This window comes from Ursus maritimus, unplaced genomic scaffold (genome assembly GCF_017311325.1).
Source record: "Ursus maritimus isolate PB19 unplaced genomic scaffold, ASM1731132v1 scaffold_23, whole genome shotgun sequence".
NCBI lineage: Eukaryota > Metazoa > Chordata > Mammalia > Carnivora > Ursidae > Ursus > Ursus maritimus.
In genome coordinates, this window is record NW_024424786.1 from 32,090,842 (window position 1) to 32,115,706 (window position 24,865).

At 37.4% G+C, this 24,865-nt stretch overlaps 1 protein-coding gene, 1 non-coding gene and 1 pseudogene across 2 annotated transcripts; all 3 read left to right on the plus strand.

Moving 5' to 3' along the window:
* The first annotated feature begins 1,669 nt into the window (after positions 1-1,669).
* Positions 1,670-2,602, plus strand: LOC103672253 (annotated as a pseudogene).
* Positions 2,603-5,199: 2,597 nt separating this feature from the next.
* On the plus strand, positions 5,200-5,324 carry LOC121104873. The gene has a single exon (XR_005837247.1). It is a non-coding gene; the product is annotated as a small nucleolar RNA SNORA18 (small nucleolar RNA).
* A 14,360-nt stretch (positions 5,325-19,684) lies between these two features.
* On the plus strand, positions 19,685-20,611 carry LOC103672363 (olfactory receptor 4P4-like). The gene has a single exon (XM_008701068.1). It carries the CDS (start codon positions 19,685-19,687, stop codon positions 20,609-20,611), a length of 927 nt encoding a protein of 308 aa, XP_008699290.1.
* The last annotated feature ends 4,254 nt before the right edge of the window (positions 20,612-24,865 follow it).

The window sequence follows — 24,865 nt, forward strand, 5'->3', positions numbered from 1 at the left end:
AAATCTTTGAAAAAGATTACACAATCCAAAGAGAATTAAGCAAAAAAAAAAAGAAAAAAAAAAAGGAATTCTAAAGTAAATAACCTCATCAGACACTTTCCTAAGAGTGGTTTTTTATTTGGAGGAAGATAAGGTACAATTCAAGTATATTGGGGAGAAGAAACTACCAAGGGAGGGGAAAACATATATAAGGGAAATTTTCTGTCTGTTTAGTCTATCTGTGCTGTGGACACTCACAATTTTCAAGACAGATATTGAAGGTATGGATGACTTTGAGAAGGAACACAACGGGATAAGTAAGTCTTCCAAATTACATTTCAATCCATTACATTTCAGGTTATATTTTTACTTTCATGTAGTGAACTTTCAACTCCATCTTGACAAGAAAAGGTATAAAGAAAAAAATTTGTTCTTGGAAGTGAAGTTAGTGGTAATTTTTTCCCCCAAATTTGAAAAAGGAAATCTTCATTTGAAAGGAGTGAATTTTCAAAGCTGGATGATCATGGACTTTGCCAGGATAGAAAAAAAAAATGAAGTCAGTTCTGATTATTTACTATTCTTCTTGTCTAAAACTATATCTGCCTCCCTCTTCTGAATCTCTGCTTTGTTACAAGGAGATGGGATTTTTGGTACCTGGATAATAGAAACCTTCCTGGGGATTACAATCATAATCTGGTCCTATATGAACTGTGTGGTGACATGTCCCCAAATGACCTCAGAGTCAAAGTGCTTTAACTAAAATTTGGATTAGTGAAAACATGAGATACTGAGTGATAATATACCCTTTTCATTTATACATACCTCAGGGATTTTGGGTCCACTAAGGAGTGCTTTTCAGAAATGGGAGGGAGAAAATTAGAAATGCAGATATTAAGATGATCATTTTTATGGATGTCAACTATCAAAGAACATTCATTCACTTATCTGCATTAGTGTATGTCAAATACTAAATATCATACGGGCATTTCAAGGTACTAGCATATTATTTAGAAGCTATAAGTAGTTCCTGTTCTTCTTTTCAAGCTGTAATATCAGGGAGCAAATGTTTAGTGAAGGAGGACATATTATATATTTATAAAAATATACATTTCTTATATATAGCATATATATAAAATACACAAAAATATTCTCTATAAATATGTGTAACAGATACATGGTGATAAATACATGCATAAAGAAGATGTTCTTTATAGAGTGAAAATGAGGTGTGATTTTATATTTATATCATGAGCCTCCAGGGTTGGTCAAATATATCCAAAATGCCAAATGATACACCATCAAAACATGGGCCCAAAGATTTATTAAATATGAAAAAATAATGACAGTAATAGTAAAATTCAGCCATATCTTTTAACTTTATATTCATAGAATTGACAAAATTAATCAGAATCCCTTAAATGCTACAAGATTGTACCTGAAGAGGGCTCTAGGCAGCTATAACCTTCACAAGCTTGTTGAGATTCATAATGACCCTATGACGTGGTCATTATAAATGCAAGAACAAACTATTGAGGTGACTTGTAGGAACTCACCCCTAAAATATTCATGAGGAGGAATATTTATTTTTATTAAAATATTCCATAAAATCACATATCACACCATGAATTAATTCCTTTATGTTTTGCAGATCAACAAATTCACACTCAGGCTCCTCCTCGCTCATGAAATCATGCAGCTGAATAATAATGTGACTGAGTTCATTCTGCTTGGGTTGACCCAGGATCCTGTTAGGAAGAAAATAGTGTTTGTCACTTTCTTGCTTTTCTATTTGGGGATGTTGCTGGGTAACTTTCTGATTACTACTACTATCACGACTAGCCGGACACTTGGGAGTCCAATGTACTTCTTCCTTTTCCACCTATCCTTATCGGACACCTGCTTCTGTACTTCCATAGCCCCTAGAATGATTGTGGATGCCCTTTTGAAGAAGACCACAATCTCTTTCAGTGAGTGCATGATACAAGTCTTTTCACTACATTTCTTTGGCTGCCTGGGGATCTTCATCCTTATCCTCATGGCCGCTGACCGCTATGTGGCCATCTGTAAGCCCCTGCACTACACAGCCATCATGAGTTGACAGGTCTGCTCTGTGCTGGTGGCAATGGCCTGGTTGGGGTCCTGTGTGCATTCTTTAATTCAGATTTTTCTTGCCTTGAGTTTACCCTTCTGTGGTCCCAATGTGATTGATCACTATTTTTGTGACTTGCAGCCCTTGTTGAAACTTGCCTGTGCAGACACCTATGTGATCAATCTCCTGTTGGTGTCCAATAGTGGGGCCATTTGTACAGTGAGTTTTGTCATGCTGATGTGCTCCTATGTTATCATCTTGTATTCTCTGAGAAACCACAGTGCTGAAGGGAGGAGAAAAGCCCTCTCCACCTGCATCTCCCACATCATTGTGGTCATCTTGTTCTTTGGTCCTTGCATATTTATATACACACGCCCTGCAACCACCTTCCCCATGGATAAGATGATAGCTGTGTTTTATACACTTGGAACACCTTTGATCAATCCTCTGATTTACACACTGAGGAATGCAGAGGTGAAAACTGCCATGAGTAAATTATGGAGAAGGAAGTTGATCTCAGATGACAAAAGATGAGTGGGTGTTTCGAATGTTTCTTTATAGTTTGGATTTGTCTAGAATTCTATTGAGAATGTTACCCTTTATTGTGCTGTTAACATAATCAGGGGGCATAAGAATTCTTTCCTTCACGAATGGACATGTGCACTGGTTAGTATTGAGCCAGTTTCACATAGAGAAAGTGACAGCACCAGGTACAAACAGCCATGTCAAGACACATGCCTTAGATGTTCACTAAGTTCACTGCTGTGTCTCTGCCTCTCTTGCCTGCCTAGCATCACTGTGGTTGTGATCTAGTGATTTCCCTGCCCTTATTCATGTTAACTTCTCGTGTTCTCTGTTTAGAGTTACACTTTTATAGGCTTATATTCACAGCCTGGCAGGCTTTTCCTCCTTCAAATAACTTCCTTGTATTAGACACTTCAGTCACATCATGTCTGATAATGGACCTTCAACTTGGTTGCTCTTGGTTGACTGAGCAGAAAGCACCAGATTCAAATAATTGCACAATCTTCATTTTTTAAGGGACAATCTATAAACTAGGTAATCTCCCTTCTATTTCTTGGGGTTATACTTCAAATTCTTCTCATATTTATTTAAATCCTTCTAGAAGAGTGGCAGAACATAGTGTGAATATTTACCTTTCTGAAGGAATCTTTTCACCTTAGGAAGGTTGTGATAGTTGGGGTTATACTCATATTATTCATTTTGTAAAAACTACTTTTGCTTCTACAATGACCACTTCTAATTTGGGGGAAGCATTAAGTTTTTTAGTAGGTCATACAAATTATAATAATTTGTTTATACTATTGGGTTATTATGATTAAAGAATACATGTCCAAATTAAGTACATATTTTCATATGGGCTAGAAGTAAAACATACAAGCAGCCAATGGTTGAAATAAGGAATTTGAATGTGATAATTGATAAGGTTAAAACTCAGAGGCATCTTTTTAGGCTTTGGAACAGAAATAGTTACATTGCAGATATGAATTATCTCAGTGAGTTTTAATACAATCTAGAAAAGAGAGTAACTTGACAGAGACCAAGATATTTGGATAAAAACTGTATTAATGCATTCCTTCAAATGAAGGGGGGGGAAGAGACGGGGGAATGAACCATGAGAGACTATGGATGCTGGGAAACAAACTGAGGGCTTCAGAGGGGAGGCGGGTCGGGAATTGGGATAGGCTGGTGATGGGTATTAAGGAGGGCACATATTACATGAAGCACTGGGTGTTATATGCAAATAATGAATCATAGAACACTACATCAAAAACTAAGGAGGTACTGTATGGTGACTAACATAACATAATAAAAAATTATTATTAAAGAAAACCTGTATTAGTGCAGTGGAGATGGATAGAACCTTTTGTCACCATCCATCAACATTGCAATATTGAGTTACATGAGCCCTAAGAATCTTTCTGATTTCAATCTGTTTTCTTATTTGTACTTTTATCCATATAGAAAATTTAACATGGGTGTTTTTATTTATTTTGAACATATTTTTACTTATTAATTACTAAATTATATTAAAATTACTGTTTGTATTTACTTTATTATACCCAGAATATTAGAACTTCTTAGTTTGAGGGGCTCCTGGCTGGCTCAGTCAGTAGAGCATGTGACTCTTGATCTCAGGCTCCTGAATTTAAACCCCGTGTTGGGTATGGAGCCTACTTAAAATAAAAATTTAAAAAAAGAAAAAAGAACTTCTGACCTTGGGAAAAAAAAAAATCTCTTTCTCTGTGTGGGAATGGAATGCCATGAATTCCAAAATGAACACTAGTGACATATATACATCATTTTTTTTTCAGATTCAGAATTTATCCATCTCAAGCAGTTTATCATTGATCATAGCTGCTGATTTTCTTTTTGCAAGGGTCACACTTTAGTAAATCTTGGTTGACAGAGTTTTAGTTGAACTCCTATTTCAAGACAAGGCATATATGAAAAGGGGAGTATGTTGGATCTAATTTAGGTACTGCCTCAGGGACACTCTATTCAAAACGTCTTCTGGACATGCTTTTGATACAGAGCTCCTGTGCCTGCTGTTACCATGTCTTTTGCCAACAGAGATCATGATCTAATTGCGGTTCAGAATTTTGTGATAAAGACAGTGGAAATGCAAAGGTGATGGAATGTGCCACCTCACCAGGATTTTTTTTTTTTTTTTGATGTCAGTGTTTCGATAGGGAAAAAGTAGGACTCTGACATCTAAAGTAGATGCATTTGTGTGGGGAAGAGGGAGAGCTATGAACTCAGATGATCTTGCATCCTCTTGGTTGTCATAAGTAGCTCCTTCTCCCTTGAAAGAGGGCAGCAACAGTCTTCCCTTGCCTAGACACTTGTGATTACCTCATTGGAGCAAGTATTCAGACAATGGTATTTGGTTTCCTACTGAGATTCCTCCCATACCCTTCATTGCTTCCAAACATCTAACCAGGTTCAAGTCACAGGGAAGACCAAGCAAGAGAGTCCAGGTTTGCTCTAGGACGATATGTCATACATGAGAGAATTGAAGGATTCTATGGCCATTATGTACAAGTGTGACCTAGGGGAGCACTAAATGATGGGGGTGTTTTCACAGTGTGTTGAAGTAGAAGTTTGGAGTTGAGGTCTATCCTGATCGGCTTGTTCTGCAGACCCACATCATTGGAGATGCCTCATCGAATATGTTGTTTGCTTTACTCACAGAACTATTTGTTAGGTCTGTGGAAAGAACTGTAAGAGAGAGCTGCCAAAAGTATGAAAGACCCAATAGTCCTTTTTTTTTTAATCTTAGGTATGGGCATATCCTCAAAGTCTGTATTATTCTTGGGCGTGCTAGTATAGGGGTGAATATGCTTTAAACTCTGTTCACATTCAGAGGGCCCTAAAGTAAATTGTTTGAGGAGATTAGATCCCAAGTTTCTAGGTAATAAAGTATCCCATTAGGAAGTCATCAGTATGTCCATATTCACATAAAATATTCAGAGAAAATAAGCCCAACTGAAGGAATCAAAGCTTGACAGGACAACTGAGGATTAAGCATAGGGTACGTATGTATGTATGCATGCATTATGTGTGTATGTATTATCTTTATTTTATGCTTCTTAGCATTCTTAAAAATACCTTTATTACAAGTGCTCTTAAACACTTCTCCATGTGCATTGCAGAATGGTATAACTTCTATTTACTGATACTACACTGTTCTTATTACAGCTTGCAATTCTTATTTTTCTTTATGGCAATATTACTGTATCAAATAAACATGTTGTACCTCATAAATTTACACAAGATATTTCAATTTTTTAAAAAAATGGATGTTCTTTTTAAAAGGGCTATCTTGAAGATAAATTTTGATTCAAACTTTGGAAGAACTAAGGCGAACTTGGTGGGCAGGGAAAACAATAACACGTGAGATTAGCTAGGTAAAAACTTACTGACATTAAATAATTTTGCCTATTGCTGCATGTAATAATTAAAAAATAAGAAACAAAAACAACAAAAACAAAACAACCTTTATGGTAAAAAATGCATATGTCTGAACGTAGGATCTTTTGACATGAAACACTTACATGGGACTTGAAATTTGCTGTTAGGAGTTGAATTGTGTCCCCCAAGAAAAGAATATGTTGAAGTCTTAATCCCCAGTACTTCAGAATGTGACCCTATTAGAAACAGTGTTTGTGCTTGACAATTAGTTTTGTGTTTTTTTTATTTTTAAAGATTTTATTTATTTACGAGAAAGAGAGAGAGAGAGAGAGAGAGTGCACAAGCAGGGGATCAACAGGAAGAGGGAGATGCAGGCTCTCTGATGAGAAAGGAACCCCAGGCAGGACTCAATCTTAGGACCCTGGGATCATGACCTGAGCCAAAGGCAGACCCTTAACTGACTGAGTCAGGCAGAAGTACTGGCTTTTTTGGATTATAATGGAAAGTACTAACATTAAGCTTTGATGGCTGGGGCATCCATTTCAAAGACATCTCATCTGCAATGAATATAAGGCCACATACACCACTAGGTGAGGGGCCAGGCTGCCCCACCAGTAAAGTCCCCCTTTTGGAAAGCCCTGGGGGACCTCTAAGTGACCATTTGAGTGACCCTATGTTTTTCTGCCTGTACATTATGTTTTAAACTCACCAGTAGTGAACCCCCAAACCTTGATACCCCACTCTTGACACCAATAAAGACAGAACCTCTGATTGGTGAGCTCTTTCTGTCTCTCCCTGTTACTGTGTACCTGTGACCAAACTGTGGCCCCAGGCCTGTGATGTACCCTCTGTGACTTGTGAGTGATAAACTTTGTTTTTTCAAAGTCCCCTTGTTGTTTCAACAGAGAAAAGGAGGAGAAACTGAAAAACAACACAGGCCAGTATTCGAGGTCTCAGAATTGCAATTTGGGGAGCACAGATTTTGGTGGAACCAGGAAAAGTGTCCTGCCCATGTGGGGAAAGCAAAGGGTTCTTTTTTGAGAAAGAAGAAAGGAGTAATCACATGATTTAAATAAAAAAGAGCAGAGAAAAAGAAAAAACAAAAACAAAAAAAAACTTCATTTGGTAGTGACAGATGGAGTTGCTTTTGATTACTATCTTTTTTTTTTTTTTTAAGGAGAGCAAGAGCAAGAGAGAGAGAGAGTGCAGGGAGGTGAGGAGGGTCAGATACAGAGGGAGGGGGAGAGTCCCAAGCAGGCCCCACACCCAACACAAGGCAGGATCTTACAACCCTGAGATCATGACCCAAGCTGAAATCAAGAGTCTGACCCTAACCCACAGAGCCACCCAGTCACCCTGTTTTTAATTACTATCTAATTGATTATTCTACTGATGGTGTCAAACAAAACTGTTCCTGGTATGCAGTAGTTAACTTTTCTGTCCTCATAAAGTTCTTATCAATAGTTTTATGGTCCCAATGATAGTTGTTCTGTATGAGCAATTGCTTATAAAAACAATTAGTGCTCTGGTCAGGTCAAGAGTTCATTCATTAGAAAGGAAAATGGAGCTTCAAGACAGGGTCTTTGTCGCCAGAAATTTCCTAGCTGGATGTTAGGGGGAAGGGGGGGAGAGGGTTGGCTCTCAGCTCCCAGAGGGCTTTGCATGTGGCCTCTCTGTCTTCAAAGCCAGGGATGGTGCGTTTAATTCTAATTGCACCTTGAATCTCTCTTACTTACTCTTCTATTACCAGTCAGGAAAATTCTCTTCTTTTAAAGAACTTAGGATAGAAACATGTAACTCAAAGTCAACATACCAGTAACCTTAATTACATTGTTGAAATCTCTTTAGACATGTAATTCGACATTTAACATTTAACATGTGCTATATTATCATATCTCCAGTCCCCGGGGCTAGGGCAGGAAATCCTGAGGGACATTTTGGAACTGTGTCTACCACAGTGTAAAAGGAGTTTTGAAAAATCACAGCTTTAAGCCAAGAACCGGAGAAGCACAACTCAGTATTTCTAAAATGAGGACAGTGCTATCTCTGTGAACTATGCCCCTTTTGCATCCTCTTCCACATGTTATGCATGTGGGTGGAAAATAGGACATTCCCTTAGGCGTGAATCGAGTCTTGGAGGAAATATAAGTAACATTTTATATTAACTTAATCCCTGAATCCCACTGAATATATGATCTTCATCAAGTCTCTCACACAACCAGTTCAGCTGTAACAAGTTGTCTACGTGCATGAACACGTCAATGCCATGGATGACGGCCCAGAGTGTAGAACTTATATTTCAGTGTCACAGAGTTTTGTGCTGTGAGCTGTTGTTTTACTTTGTCCTTGAGTATCAATGACTTCGATCTAAAGATTGTGATCTGAATGCTTTGTCCTGGAGATATTGCCAAGTTTCTTTGTAAATTGTGTCAGAATGTTTCTAATAGTAATAGTGAATAATTGCAATATTACTAATTGTGATAATAATAGTAACTATGTATTACTGATGTATGATAAAATAGTTGTACTATAGGGGAAGAATCTAAGTTCCAGTGAGATAAGTGTCTAACCCAAAGTCACATAGCCTGTGAAAGGTACACCTGGAATTCAAACTCAGACCCTCTGGATTCAAAGTCTGAGGTGGTGAACATGAGATCATGCTGGACATCTGGCAAATGCATCGTACATAAAATTGCCTCTCCTTCTCAATCCTGAAGATGCAGATCTAATTAGGTTTGACACTGTGGCCATGGCACATTCTTCAGCCATCGTCCTCTGTCCTTTCACATGCACACACGCGTGCGCACACAGGGAAATAATCAGTCCTCCTCGCAGTGTTTCTGACATCAAAAGCACAAAAATTCAATTGGCTAGGCAGTGAAAAAGAATTATAAGGGTATTTCAATAAAACATGAAAATAAATCCATTAAATTTTATGTTACTTTGCCATCATCAATAATCAAAACTGTAAAAATTATCTTATTCATTTATTTTGTTGATGCAATTGAGGTTCTAGTAACAGTGGACTGTATAAGTTGGAAAGTAAAAGTATGTATCCTAAGTACACAATTCAAAATCTCAGTGTAATTTTGAAATACGTGGTACATTATTTTATTATTTTAATAAAAATTCAGATACACTTACTAAGTGCTTACTCTGTGTTGTGTGTGGAAGTGCTGGTCACAGTCATTGTAGGGTCAGTAAAGCATCTTAGCACGATCAAACTCTATTATACCAGTTACTAGCTGCCTAGTCTTGTCGATGATCTCTTTGTGACTCTGGGGAATATTAATAGTATCATCTCATAGGTTCATTATGTGCCTTAAATTTTTAAAATCCCTTTAAGGTCCTTAGTACAATTACTAGCACATTGTAATGACTTTTCAGTTACTGCTATTACCCTTGCTATCATCAAAATTTACATTATTAAATACAGTCTGAGGAAAAATAGATCCTATTTTCATTGAGTTAATAGTTTATTGAGGAGATGAGAGAAGAACACCAATATTTAAAGAATACACACAAAACCCCCCAAACAAAACGAGAAAACCTTCAACAATCTATGAAAGGGGAGTCAAATGAAATTAGGTATTGGGAGTGTAATGGGATGATTTGGGGCATGGAATTAGGTTTCAGAAAGGGGTTATAATGAGGATAAGCTTTGTGGGAATGGGGACATTTAAGTTTGACCTTAATTATTTTAAGAATACCTTCAACATTAATAAATAATTAGTCTTGATAATGGAAGGAGCAGAAGACCCTTAATAAATATAATGGATACTTTAGGTTTTATTCCTGGTGTGGAAAGGAATAAGGCAACTTTAAAAACTTTTTGATCACTGACCATAGGACCTACATCTGATGTTTAACATCATATGTTTGAAGCAATCTTAAAAAAAAATTAAAAAGCACATTTGAAAGGGATAAAGAAAGGGGGGATAATAAGAATGAAGCATGAGAGACTATGGACTCTGAGAAACAAACTGAGGGCTTCAGAGGGGAGGGGGGTGGGGGTATGGGATAGACTGGTGATGGGTAGTAAGGAGGGCACGTATTGCATGGTGCACTGGGTGTTATACGCAACTAATGAATCATGGAACTTTACATCGGAAACCGGGGATGTACTGTATGGTGACTAACATAATATAATAATAAAAAAATTAAAACAAAAAAAAAGCAAAGCACATTTGAAAAACCAAAGCAATAGCAAATTAAAATTACCAGAGTTTATTTTTACCAGCGTTGTCCAAGAATTCCCATTGGGATTGCCATTGACACTGCACCCACGTGCATCTAGTGCCTTTAAATACTCTCCCTGCCTGTTCCCCTGCAGCTTCTCCAAGAGTCCCCAACCCGGTGCATTTAGGGAAGTAGACCTTGAAGCTCATTATTGCACCAAAGGGAAAAAAAGGCAAGACAGAAAGGCCCAGATGCTGTTGAGATTTTCCTTCCAATTGTATGATATACTTCTCATTCCTGTTCTGAGGATTCATAGTTAGTTTTTAAGATCATTTTTTTTTACTTTTTATTTTTTTGTAGTTTCAAGTTTTTATTTATATTCCAGTTAGTTAACATATAGTGTAATATTAGTTTCAGGAGTAGAATTCAGTGATTCTTTACATTTAAATATAATTTGTACACTACACACAAAGTATGAGATGTTTTTCATTCCTTTTTTTGTCCTTAGAGATCTATTTATCATTTGATTTTGAAGATTTTTTTTTTCATTTGTTGTCATGAGTTCAAGAAGACAAGGATATCCATTTCAGTATTAAATGGAATTGGCTGATACTGAACATGTGAGTTTTTTCTTTTTCCTTTTCCATCTTTTCTTTATTCTCACCTTTTCTATTTTTGCATGCTTGAACCTTTGTCATCTCTTTCAGCAGCTGTAGAACCATCTATCTTTATTCACTTGTTTTCTGAGGCAATTTTTTTTGAATGAACAATATTCTACAAATATATCTTTTTGGTAATGATTTCTTTTATAACCTTTCAGGCTTGTAATTCATGTAATGGGTTGGCATTTTAATAGTTTACAAAACATCTTTTAAAGGTCTGTTATAATAAAAAGTGAAAAATGGGAATGCTGTTTTGAAATCCTGGTTTCAAACTTGGGACTGCTTAGCTGCCAGGTCAGGAGGCTAAGAGAAATTGTGGAACGCTGTGTACTCTTCTTTGGACAGAAAAGCATTGATAAAAAAACAGTAAAAGTTTGGACAAAAGCAAATAATTGAGTAAGATAAAAGAGCATAAAAATAGTAAGAAAACGATGGAAAGTTAATTGATAATTTTGGTAAACTGGCAAATGAGTTAGTAAATCACTTGATTTAAAAAATAGTTCTTTGTAGCTGGAAGGATCCTTGAAAACCACAATTCCTTATTTTCTTAAGAGGAAAAAGATACCCAAAGAATGTGAGGAACTTCTTTGGATGGAAAAGCAATGATAACAAAACAATAAAAGTTTGGACAAAAACAAATAATTGAGTAAGATCAGCAATAAAGAGAATAAAGTGAGTAAGAAAATGATGGAAAGTTAATTGATAATTTTGATAAACTGATAAATGAGTTAGTAAATCACTTGATTAAAAAATAATAGTTCTTTGCAGCTGGAAGGATCCATGAAAACCACAATTCCTTACTTTCTTAAGACAAAATAGATACCCAAAGAACTTGAGGAACTTCTTCCTAAATCCCATAATCAGGGAGCGGCAGATCAGGACAAGACCCTCCGTTTCTTGCCTCACTGTGCCGTAGGTCTGTCATACTGAGCAAGAACCCCTGATATTTGACATGAATGGAGCCAGTATGGAAGACGATTTCAGTGACCACAGTTAGAGAAGTTCAAATTGCATAATTGATGACTATTTCTTTAACAAAGATAGATCAGATGTATATTAAAATTTTAAAAAACCTGCAGGGAACTAGAAAATGACCTAAGTAAGATAGAAGGATAAAATAATTATTTTCCTGAAGTGTTTGACTCACTTATTCTAAATAATAAGAGAGAGAATATCTTTTGCAGGGTATCGAAGGTCTTCATGAATAAATTTTTACTTGGATTTCAGTTCTTCCATCTGTGAAATGGGAAATCCTGTGACCTACCCCAAGTCTTGGTCATTGGTTTGGGATTTTCAGTAGTGGTTAGTTGTCAGAATACTTTTATAACTTCTGTAGAAATCTGTATTCAATGGCACGTTAAACTCATTGAGAAAATTTATTCCCAGAGCTTCCTTTGTCCTCTGAACTGTGAAGCATTTATAGATTATTAGTCATTTTAAAATTAATAATAAAAGTTCATAGTTATTTAATTCTAACAATGTGTTATATGCACATATATGTAGCTAAGTATTTTATATGACTATTTTAATTCGATTCCCACAAGAATCTTGAGTGATAAATACTATTATCACTATTTTACAGATGGGAAAATAAGGTTCAGAGGGTTTATAACTTGCCTAAGATTGTTCAGGTTTCGTGGACCATATATTGGAATGCATTCAACCAAATTCAAGCACTCTCTCCCACCATGATAACCTGTCTCTCTTGCAAATACAATTGCCAATTTCACTTTAGGAATTGAAGGTTAGCCAGTCATTCTTGTGACCTAAGAAATACTTTCTGTGAGACTAAGGACACCAAGATGATCCTGAAAAACAGGGGTTATTTGTTTTCCTCCTTTTTAATGCCTTTTTAGAAGTTGTGGTAAAGCAGAGTGAACACCAGTGTCCTGACTGCCCGTTTTAGGTTGCTGTCTGGTGTAAATTTTCTTATTGAACTTGTTGCAGCAGAGATGAAGATTGCAGGTAATCAGAAATTTTAAATATGGTGGCATTTCTACTGAGTCCATATATATCGGAGGTTGTCAACCTTTTGCGTGGCATACCCTGATTATTCAGCAATCTCTGTTGCAAATTTGTTGTTTCCTTCTGTTAAAACGAAAATAAGAGCCAGAGTTGGTTCAACAAAACAAGGAGCCATGATGGTATCTCCGTGTGGTTTTGATTTGAATTTCCCTGATGGCTAATGATTTTGAACATTTTTTCATGTGTCTGTTAGCCGTTTGTATGTCTTCATTGGAAAAGTGTCTGTTCATATCTTCTGCCCATTTTTTGATTTGTTTATTTGTTTCTCGTGTATTGAGTTTGAGAAGTTCTTTGTAGATCTTGGATACCAGTCTTTTATCTGTAGTGTCATTTGCAAATATATTTTCCCATTCCGTGGGCTGCCTCTGAGATACCACCTTACGCCAGTTAGAATGGCAAAAATAGATAAGGCAAGAATCAACAATTGCTGGAGAGGATGTGGAGAAAGGGGATCCCTCCTACATTGTTGGTGGGAATGCAAGTTGGTACAGCCACTCTGGAAAACAGTGTGGAGGTCCCTTAAAAAGTTAAAAATTGAGCTACCCTATGACCCAGCTATTGCACTACTGGGTGTTTACCCCAAAGATACAGACGTAGTGAAGAGAAGGGCCATATGCACCCCAATGTTCATAGCAGCATTGTCCACAATAGCTAAATCATGGAAGGAGCCGAGATGCCCTTCAACAGATGACTGGATTAAGAAGATGTGGTCCATATATACAATGGAATATTACTCAGCTATCAGAAAGAACGAATTCTCAACATGTGCTGCAACATGGACGGCACTGGAGGAGATAATGCTAAGTGAAATAAGTCAAGCAGAGAAAGACAAATATCATATGATTTCTCTCATCTATGGAATATAAGAAGTAGGATGATCGGTAGGGGAAGAAAGGGATAAAGAAAGGGGGGGTAATCAGAAGGGGGAATGAAACATGAGAGACTATGGACTATGAGAAACAAACTGAGGGCCTCAGAGGGGAGGGGGGTGGGGGAATGGGATAGACCGGTGATGGGTAGTAGGGAGGGCACGTATTGCATGGTGCACTGGGTGTTATACGCAACTGATGAATCATCGAACTTTACGTTGGAAACCGGGGATGTACTGTATGGTGACTAACATAATATAATAAAAAATCATTAAAAAAAAAACAACAAAAAACAAGGAGCCATGAAAAAGAGCAAATTGTGAATGAGTCCTCAGTAATAACAGCTAGATATTTAACAAATCACCTTCAAACTTCTTTAAATCCCATCAGAATTATGAAAGTATAACTAAATGTCCTAGTGCTGATAAAAAGACCAAATCCAGATAGAGGTTTAAAAGAGATATAGATGTAGATGTGTTTCTTTATATCAAATATGTCCTCGTGAAGGAGTGTGGGAGTTGGGTATATATGTGCCTGTCTAGTTATATTTACATTTTTAAGACCTTTGATGACATATGATGTTTGAGGAAGAACATCTATGTCTAAACTTGCTAAAGTCATTGAGGAAGCAATGTAGTAATTAGTGATAAAGAAGTTATTTAAATTTACTGAATTCCAGGAAGGTTTACTTTTTATTCTGCTTCATTTCATTTCTTATGTATTGTCTTCTTCTGAAACCATAGTATAAAATGATGAGTTTTAAAATCAACTTTAATTACTGAAGTAATAATGAAATATAATCTCTTTATTTTTTATTTTTTTTATTTAATTTTTTATTATGATATGTTAGTCACCATACAGTACATCATTAGTTTTTGATGTAGTGTTCCATGATTTATTGTTTGCATATAACACCCAGTGCACCATGCAATATGTGCCTTCCTTAATACCCATTAACCGGCTAGCCCATCCCCCCCCCCACCCCGGAGGCCCTCAGTTTGTTTCCCAGAGTCCATAGTGTCTTCGGGTTCGTTCCCCCTTCTGTTTACCCCCGCTTCATTCTTCCCTTCCTTCTCCTACTGATCTCCCCGCTATTCCTTATGTTCCATAAATGAGTGAAACCATATGATAATTGTCTTTCTCTGCTTGACTTATTTCACTTAGCATAATCTCCTCTGGGACTGGAGGAAATATAATCTCCTTAATGAAGACATTAAAACACTGAATAACATGAAAATCCCTTTTGGCCATCACCTCCTTTGTTTCTGAGAAGTACATCTTTCCTTCCACACTTTTTTCTATTAATTTATAAGCACAGCAGTTCTCACAGAAGCTACATGGTATTCTGTGGCTGTGATCTTTTTTCTTTTAACATGCACGTTATCATACTGTGATTATTTTTGTGCATTTTATTATGTTTTCCACACTAAAGTATGTTTTAGTGATTTGTATCATGGTAGATGTCTCCTAGGGATCGAACATTTAGATTTGTCTAGTTTTCCATAATGAGAACATACCACCCCTTATTTCCTTTCTATTGTCAAGTTTTAGATCACTTCTATTTTCCAAATGTGAATGAGTCTGTGAAGAATATCCTTTTGTATGCTTTCTGGGGTAGTTTTGCTGAGTCACTCATCAAAATTTTAATGAAAAATCTTTTTTTAATTTTTAATTTTAATTATTTATTTATTTTAAAAATACTTTATTTTTTTGTGAAAGAGAGAGAATGAGTGAGAGAGAGCACAAGTAAGGGGGAAAGGCAGGGGGAGAAGCAGACTCCCCACTGAGCAGGGAGCTGGACATGGGGCCCGATCCCAGTACTGTGGGATCATGAGCTGACCTGAAGGCAGACACTTAACCTACTGAGCCACCCAGGCACACAATGGACAGCCTTTTAAATTTTATTTTTATGAAGTTGATGAGTGGGAATATAATATCTCATTCTTGTTGAATCTGCATTTCTCTGATTCTAATGTGGTTGAATAGTTTTACATATAGTTTTGTATAGTTGTGATTTTCTTTCTGTGTATTACCTTGTCAAATACTTTGCTTTTTTAGAAAATTGGGCTATTTATCTTTATGTGATTGATTCAAAGTATTTATAAATATTTATTTCCATTTGCAACTTTTAAAATTATTTGATTTATATGCAGTTGTGTCATATAGAAGATTTTAAAATAGATTTTATATGTTCTTTTGAATTGGTTTTTTTTTGTGCTTTGCTTAAAAAAATATTCCTACATAAGATATAAACCCATTCTAATTATTTCTCAATTTTTTCTTCTTTGCTTGTGTTGGATACATTTGTATCTTTCACCCATCTGAATTATACTTTTGGGGCCTTATGAAGTAAATTGTTTTTGGAGAGAAATTCAAATTCTTAACATCAGTAACTAAAATTCACACTAATTTGAATTCACTGGAGTTCATATCAATATGAAAGTTCAACTTACATATGGAATAAATTCCAATATATATTTGCTTATTTATTGACTATCTTCAGATCCAGCAATTTGTCTTTACCTACAACTTTGTTGTTAATATTTATTTATTTTTGAGAGAGAGAGAGAGAGGGAGTAAGAGCAAGAGGGACAGAGGGAGTGTGAGAAAAAATCTCAAGCAGACTCTGTGCTGAGCACGAAGCCAAACATGGGGCTTGATCTCACAACCCTGAGATCATGACATGAGCCACAACCAAGAGTCGATGCTTAATCTGCTGAGCCACGGGGGCACCCCTACCTACAACTTTTAATTGCCATAGCTTGATAATATACTTCAATTCTGGAGGATATGAGTATTCTCTTTGTTCTTCCATTGAAAAAGTTAACTTAACTACTCTGCATTTTAATTCTTTCTGAATTTTGAAATCAGCTTTCCATGAAAAAGTTTGTCAGAATTTTTAATTATTGAATGTATTGATTAATTTGGGAAAAATGGACATCTTTCTTATAGTGATCCTCCCTAACCATAAACATGGTATACTCTTTTAACTTGTTACAATCTTTTTATATCTTTTAATACAATTCTATATTCAATAAGGGAATTCCATTTTTAATGGATAACTCATAGATAAAATAATCTTGAACCATTTATTTTAAACAAATGACATCATAGCCCAGATTCATTACTACGATTTTGCTTGTGTGAAGGTGCTATTTTCAGAGATTTTTGCAAGAAATTAGGCCACAGGATGTTAATTTGGGGTTCATGGATGGAATTCAACCCAAAAGTCCACAAACTCCTTACAATCCTATTAAAAATTTATTTGTATGCCCGGTGTGCATTTTTCTAAAATAATCTCATAGGAATATGTGCCCTCCTTAATACCCATCACAAGCTTATCCAATTCCCCCACCCCCCTCCCCCCTGAAGCCCTCAGTTTGCTTCCCAGAGTCCATAGTCTCTCATGGTGCATTCCCCCTTCTGTTTACCCCCCTTTCTTCTTCCCTTTCCTCTCCTACCAATCTTCCTGCTTTTTTTTTTTTTAAAGATTTTATTTATTTATTCGACAGAGATAGACAGCCAGTGAGAGAGGGAACACAAGCAGGGGGAGTGGGAGAGGAAGAAGCAGGCTCATAGCGGAGGAGCCTGATGTGGGGCTCGATCCCATAATGCTGGGATCACGCCCTGAGCCGAAGACGGATGCTTAACCGCTGTGCCACCCAGGCGCCCCAAGAAAGAGATTCCTACTTCTTATGTTCCATAAATGAGTGAAACCATATGATAATTGCCTTTCTCTGCTTGACTTATTTCACTTAGCATAATCTCCTCTAGTCCCGTCCATGTTCCTGCAAATGTTGGGTAATCGTTCTTTTTGATAGCTGAGTAATATTCCATTGTATATATGGGCTACATCTTCTTAATCCACTCGTTTGTGGAAGGGTATCTCGGCTCCTTCCAAAATTTAGCTATTGTGGACAATGCTGCTAGGAACATTGGGGTGCATATGGCCCTTCTCTTCACTATGTCTTTATCTTTGGGGTAAATACCCAGTAGTGCAATTGCTGGATATTAGGGTAGCTCTATTTTTTACTTCTTAAGGGAACACCACACTGTTTTCCAAAGTGGCTGTACCAACTTGCATTCCCACCAACAGTGTGAGACAGATCCCCTTTCTCCACATCCTCTCCAACATTTGTTGTCTCTTGCCTTGTCTATTTTTGCAATTCTAACTGGCATAAGGTGGTATCTGAATGTGGTTTTGATTTGAATTTCCCTGACGGCTAATGATTTTGAACATTTTTTCATGTGTCTGTTAGCCATTTGTATGTCTTCATTGGAAAAGTGTCTGTTCATATCTTCTGTCCATTTACTGATTTGATTGTTTGTTTCTCACGTATTGAGTTTGAGAAGTTCTTTGTAGATCTTGGATTACAGTCTTTTATCTGTAATGTCATTTGCAAATATCTTCTCCCATTCCGTGGCCTGCCTCTTAGTTTTTCTGACTGTTTCCTTGGCTGTGCAGAAGGTTTTTATCTTGATGAAGTCCCACAGGTTCATTTTATCTTTCGTTTCTCTTGCATTTGGAGATGTGTCATGAAACAAGTTGCTGTGGCCAATGTCAAAGAGGTTGTAGCCCATGTTCTCCTCTATGATTTTGATGGATTCCTGTTGAAGTTTATCTTTGTGTATGGTGTGAGGGAGTGGTCAAGTTTCATTCTTTTGCATGTAGCTGTCCAATTTTCCCAGCACCATTTATTGAAGGGACTGTGTTTTTTCCACGGGATGTTGCATGGTGCACTGGGTGTTGTACGCAAGTAATGAATCATGCAACTTGACATCAAAAACTATGGATATACTGTATGGTGACTAACATAATATAATAAAAAATTATTAAAAATAAATAAAATAATCTCACAGGAACTCACATTATAAGAGTAAAAATAAAAAGCATTGTTCAGTCACTCTTCTAACCCTTCACAAATAGGGTGACACATTTTATCAGTATGTAGAGTTTATCTTTGTACAACTGGGCTCTGAGTTTAGCAGTTTTGTGATACCTTTTTTTTGCCAAAATGAAGTAAGAGATATAGTTTAATGTTTTGCACCAAAGCAGTATGTCGTTTTTAATTAAAATATTTCAGGACTGGGACCCATGAGCCTGGAATGAGCCTGTTAAGGAGAGAAAGTGGCTCAATTCAAAGAAATACCAGGTGGTAAAACAGATCTAGTGAAAAAGAATCTCTGGATGCAATTTACCCCTCCAAGGATGCTGTCCTACTGGGAAGTGCCAGAAAACTCCTGGGTTAGACTGGAACGTGAACTGGGAAACGCATTCAATTACAGGAAGCCACAAATGTACTACAATCGCATACAGTAGAGCAACCCATTTTCCCTAAGATCTGACGGTTGTTCAATATTCATGGAAAGGTGCTAAAAACACTTTCTGAAATTGTCACCTAGAGAGCTAATATTTAAAGTTATGAGCTCACTGATGTCTAAAGACGTTACTGAACTTTCAGGATTCAGCACAGATTCAGTCACTGGGAAGGACTGTGAATGATAACATTGCCCTAGAGGAACAGATAACCTCAGTGCTGTTTGTACAAACCAGAGATTCAAAAATCACTCGTAAGGTATACTACTGAAATTGCATCTCAAAATTGACCCAAAAAAGAACATTTCATCTTCTAAATTAGTCATCCTGTTGTTCATAGTAAGTGTGAGAGTTTGGGATTTGTGATATTTTCAATTAATTATTTGTGCTATTATTGTTAGTATATGTCTACTCTAATGAACTGTATCTACTTGTGGGTAGAGAATGTGTGTATTTTGTACACTGCTGTCTGTACCCTTAGCACTAATTATGGTGATTGTATCATAATTAACAATCAATATGTATTATTGAATAAATGAATGACTTTTAAAATAAATCAATAGTTTTAAAAGTTGAGTGTTTCCAGTCCATTAACTTTCTCCCCTACATGATCAAATCCACAGAAGCAATGGGACATGAAAACATCACAGAGTTTATCCTCCTGGGACTCTTCAGTGATGAGGATGCAAAGGTTGCCTGCTTTGTGGTGTTCTCACTTTGCTACATTGCGATTCTCTTTGGAAACCTTCTCATTCTCTTCACCATCAGGGGCAGCCGTCTCCGTGAACAGCCCATGTACTTTTTCCTGAGCTACCTGTCTTTCATGGATGTCTGCTTCACTTCCACGGTGGCCCCCAAACTGATCACAGACCTACTGGTCCGGCAGAAGACCATCTCCTACAATAGCTGCATAACCCAGATGTTCTTTGCCCACTTCTTTGGTGCCACTGAGATGTTCATCTTGGTGTCCATGGCCTATGACCGTTACGCAGCCATCTGCAGACCCCTTCACTATATGGTCATCATGAGCAGACAGGTGTGCTATGTCCTTCTGATGGCCTCAATTTTCGGAGCATTTATTCATTCAATCCTTCATGTATTGATTATCATTGAACTTCCCTTCTGTGGGCCCAATCAGATAGACCACTATTTCTGTGATATTTTCCCCTTGCTAAAGCTGGCCTGCATGGACACTAGCTTGTTGGTTATTGTGATTATTACCACCACTGGAGTGTTGTCCATTTTGACATTTGTTGCCTTGGTAATTTCTTACATCATCATCCTGTCCACCCTGAGGACCCGGTCGTCCCAGGGCTGCCGCAAAGCCCTCTCCACCTGCGGCTCACACATCACCGTTGTGTTCATGTTCTTCCTGCCTCTCATCTTCACGTATGTCCCCACGGCTGATTCCATCAGTAATGACAAAGTTTTTGCCCTATTTTACACCATGATTGCCCCCATGTTCAATCCTTTCATCTACACACTGAGAAACATAGACATGAAGAACGCCATGAGGAAAATGTGGTGCCGGGACACACGGTCTGAAGGAAAATGAAGTCTGTGGAGTCAAACCCTTGGCTGGATCCCCTTCTATCCACAAAATCCTAATGTCAACAAATACAGCAAGTACAGAGAGGTGGTGTGTTGTCATTAAAAGTTGCAAGACTTGGGGCACCTGGGTGGCTTGGTCGTTAGAGTCTGCCTTTGGCTCAGGGAGTGATCCCAGCGTCCTGGGATTGAGACCCGCATCAGGCTCCTTCTCCACTGGGATCCTGCTTCTTCCTCTCCAACTCCCCCTGCTTATGTTTCCTCTCTCGCTGGCTGTCTCTCTCTGTGTCAAATAAATAAATAAAATATTTTTAAAAAAAGTTGCAAGACTCAAAGGAAGAAGGCCCCTCAGCTACCGGCTTTCTGTTACTTTAGTTTTCTGACCCTGAATAAGGGGAACAAATCACGTGACCTCCAGGTCCCTTCCAGCTTTGACATTGTGGAACTTGTTTGGTATTCTGGAACATTCTGTCCTTCATGATCTTAGACATAGTGGACATTACAGCACTTTTATCAGGACACACTGCAAAGATTTCATGGTTTGACAGTTCTACCCTGCATTAGGAAACAGATTCTTGATTAAGACACCTCTCACAGAGAGGTGTCCATTTTTCAGTGGTGTCCATTGCAATAAAATAAGGAAGCAATGCTTAAAAATTTACAAGTGTTGCTCTGTATTTGAACTCTTTTTACATAAACAATACTTCTAAAATAATGTAATGCAATGTAATTACAGTATTCACAGTGTCCTTATGGATATTTTTATAATTAATTTTTAGTACCCTAGTGACGGGTATTAGAGGAATTAGAAGTTCCAAATTAGGTAATGAACATCACTTTCAATCCTTTAAATGTAATTCCATGGTGTATTTATAACCTCATTTAAAAATCCCTTCTGAGTATACAAACTGATGCTTTCTGTAAACACGCAATGTGGAAAATCTCCCATTCTGTAGAAGGCCTTGAGCTTAGGAAGCCACATAGCTGAGGGGCAACTGGGTTCCTCAGTTGGTTAAGTGGTGAAGCCTCTGACTTTGGCTCAGGTCCTTATCTCAGGGTCCTGGGATTGAGCCTGTGACCTACTCCTTGCTCAGTGGGAATCTGCTTGTCCCTCTTCCTCTCCCTTTCCCCCTCCCCATGCTCCTGGTCTCTCATTCTCTTTCTCTCTCTTAAATGAATAAATAAACTCTTAAAAGAAAAAAAAAATAAAAAGAAGCCAAATAAATGAAGGGATGGCCATTCCTGGGGTGTATTTTGTTAATCCTCACTGCTTTTTAAGCAAACAGCATATTTTGACATTTTTTTCCCACCGTTCAAGCTATGCAAACCTGTCTCAGTTCTACTCAGTCACACCCTTATACTAGTGACACAGACTTGAGAGGCACAGACTTGTTATTTTCTGGTGCTCCATCCTCTTCATCACAGTCCCCAGGAGGAGATTGAATTATATTTACTTGAAGTATTATTGTCCTTTGTGCAACAGAAATATGTTTTTTTGGTTTTGTTTTTGAGTACAGTCGATACACAATGTTGCATTAGTTTCAGGTAGCGATTCCACAGATCTCTGTGTCTTGCTGTGCTTACCACAAGCATAGCTACCATCTGTCCCCATGCACTGCTATCATAATACCATAGACTATATTCACTATGCTATGTCTTTTATTCCCAAGACTTATTCATCCCATAACTGGAAGCCTATATCTTCCACTTCCTTTCACCATTGTGCCCAACCCCCTCCCCCCCGCCCACCTTCCCCCTGACACCCACTGGTTTGTTATCTGTATTTATGGGTCTGCAGGAATCTGGGGTTTACAGTGAGGAGTTCATTTACAGAAATTAGTCACAGTTGATGATGATTTCAGGAATAGTTTTTCTCTTCCCAAAAGATCCTGACATGTATACTGCCTGCAAATTAGGGTACTTAGAATATAAGGGGATGCAGAAAAATAATGAGGCGCATTGAAAAGGAGGTAAGAAAGACAGTAGCAGATTAAGTCAGGATTTTGTTTTGATGTTGACGTGCTGGCAATTATGTCCTGGTGGGATTCTCCAATTCAGAAAGCTGAAGGCGAACAGAAATGTCTACAGCTGTATGGGCTGGTGACTAATTCTGGTGTTTAATAAGTCTGTTATTGATGCATATATTGGCTACATTCTCTGGAAATGAATTAAATTTGCTTCCTGTAACCAATCTGCTGTTTGGTTTTTCCCCAAAGAAGACAGGCCTTTCAGAAAGAAGTCTATGTGAACCTGGCTCTTATGTATTTTTGTTAACATTTTTCTAATTTATCAACAAAGGAGGGGTGGAAGGGAACCTACCAAGAATAATAAATGTGTCTTTCCTTTCCTGTGTGTTATTTATGGATGAAATAGTGAGCGGGGGTGTTGGCTCCATGCTTAGCTGTTTGGTATTGGTTCTTTATGTATATGAGCAAGGTTATGTGCTCACTTGCTTGGCCTTTCCTACTGCTCCTTTCAAGGTACCTTACACTAAACATATTCGAGGTTTTATTAACTCAAGAATATTCCTCAATCCTCACGTCGATAATTTGGCCATGCTATTCCAGGATCAGTCAGCTCAATTATGCTCTGTAACAAGCCACTGCAATATTTGTAACTTATACAATAAGCATTTCATTTTTGCTCGTGTGTCTTTGCAAAAGGGCAGGATCAGGTATACTTCAGGTCGCTCTCTTTTCCTCAGGCATAAAACAGAAATGGTATCTTAGTCTTTGCTGAAATTGAAAGCTTATATCCTGGACATGTGATGTTTGACATTACCATTGACAGTTATGAAAGTTCGGCATTGTCTCTCTCTCTTTATACCCTGGGGCACTTGGCTGGTTGATTTTTTTAATACTAAGATATAAAATAAAGGCTATTTTGAAGATTTGAATAAAGTGATGAAGGTGCATTGTACCTCAAAACAAGAATGGTCAGTATGGAAGCTATGGATATATTGAAACACTGTCAAAATGAGGCTTTCCCACTGAGTTGTTATAAACATGGCGAAATTCTAGAGACTCTGACATGTGACAAATGTTTTTTTCCTGGATATGTTTGAATGAAAAAGGGGATGACGTATGGAGGAACACGAAAACTATTCTCACATATTAAACTGAGCAGTGCAAGAGAACACGTTTAAAAATGTCCCTGCTTCTCCCAGGGACAGAAGTATAACCACTGGTTGGAAGACAGAGGGAGACACATTTTTGTTGTTTTCCACTGTGAAAGGAACTAGTTTATCCATCTGGAAAATGAGAAGGTTGCCATTTATTTTCATCAGTGAAGGCTCCAATCAAAGTCCTACCTGTCATCTTGTAACAGCAAGGTTGTAAAACTACAAAAACTGTAAACTCCAGGCCCCAGTCCTGTGATCATATGTCCATGAAAGAAGAGGTATAAACCAGACTCACCCTTAATGAAACTGGGGAGAGTCTAGGTTCTAATGAAAGAAATGATCTCTTTCCAGGGAACCAAGAGTAGACTCTCTGAGCTCCTCTGATTGGGATGGACTCTGAGGACCTTTTGTGAACAGGAATAAATGTATACTCATTGGTAGAAACGTGAATATATTTCACATGTCCTGCTCCTTGGTCTTTGAGAGTAATAAATCTGTCAGCTCTTACCTTCTTAGGGATGTCAGAACTTCAGTAGAACTAACATCTCCTGGTAGTCAAGATTTATGTGCAAAGACATACAGGAAAGAGTATTGTGGAGGAAAGTTACAAATGGATAATACTTATTTTTTCTTGTTCATTCTTCAGGAGTGTAGATTGGCCTCTATCACACCACGATTGTTTCAGGGCAGTGGTGATTTCTCAAAAACAAAAGCTCCAAGGCCTCTCAAGCCAACCTTTAGGGATTATACAACTTCACTTTTACCACCTTCTGTTCATGTGGTTAAAGGTCACATGTGGGATGTGTCACAAGTTTATCCCAGACAAAAGCAAGGAGAGATAGAGTCCACTGTTTTTTTGTGTTCTTTTGTTTTTACTGAGATATAATTAGCATATAACATCATTAGTGGTTTCAGGTGTACAATCTCATGATTCGAATTTGTGTATATTTCAAATGGATTACCTCAATAAATCTAGTTAACATCCACCACCACACAGAGTTATAATTTTTTCTTGTGGTGAAAAATTTCAAGAGCTACTCTTTGTGATTTTCAAATACAGATTTTAGCGTTATTAACTATAGACAGTATGTTGTATTTTAATCATAATAGAGATCCAAAGTCATCATTATACACCAATTT

Coding starts and splice junctions, on each gene's coding strand:
- LOC103672363 (XM_008701068.1), top strand. CDS start 19,685: ATGGGACATGAAAACATCACAGAGTTTATCCTCCTGGGACTCTTCAGT.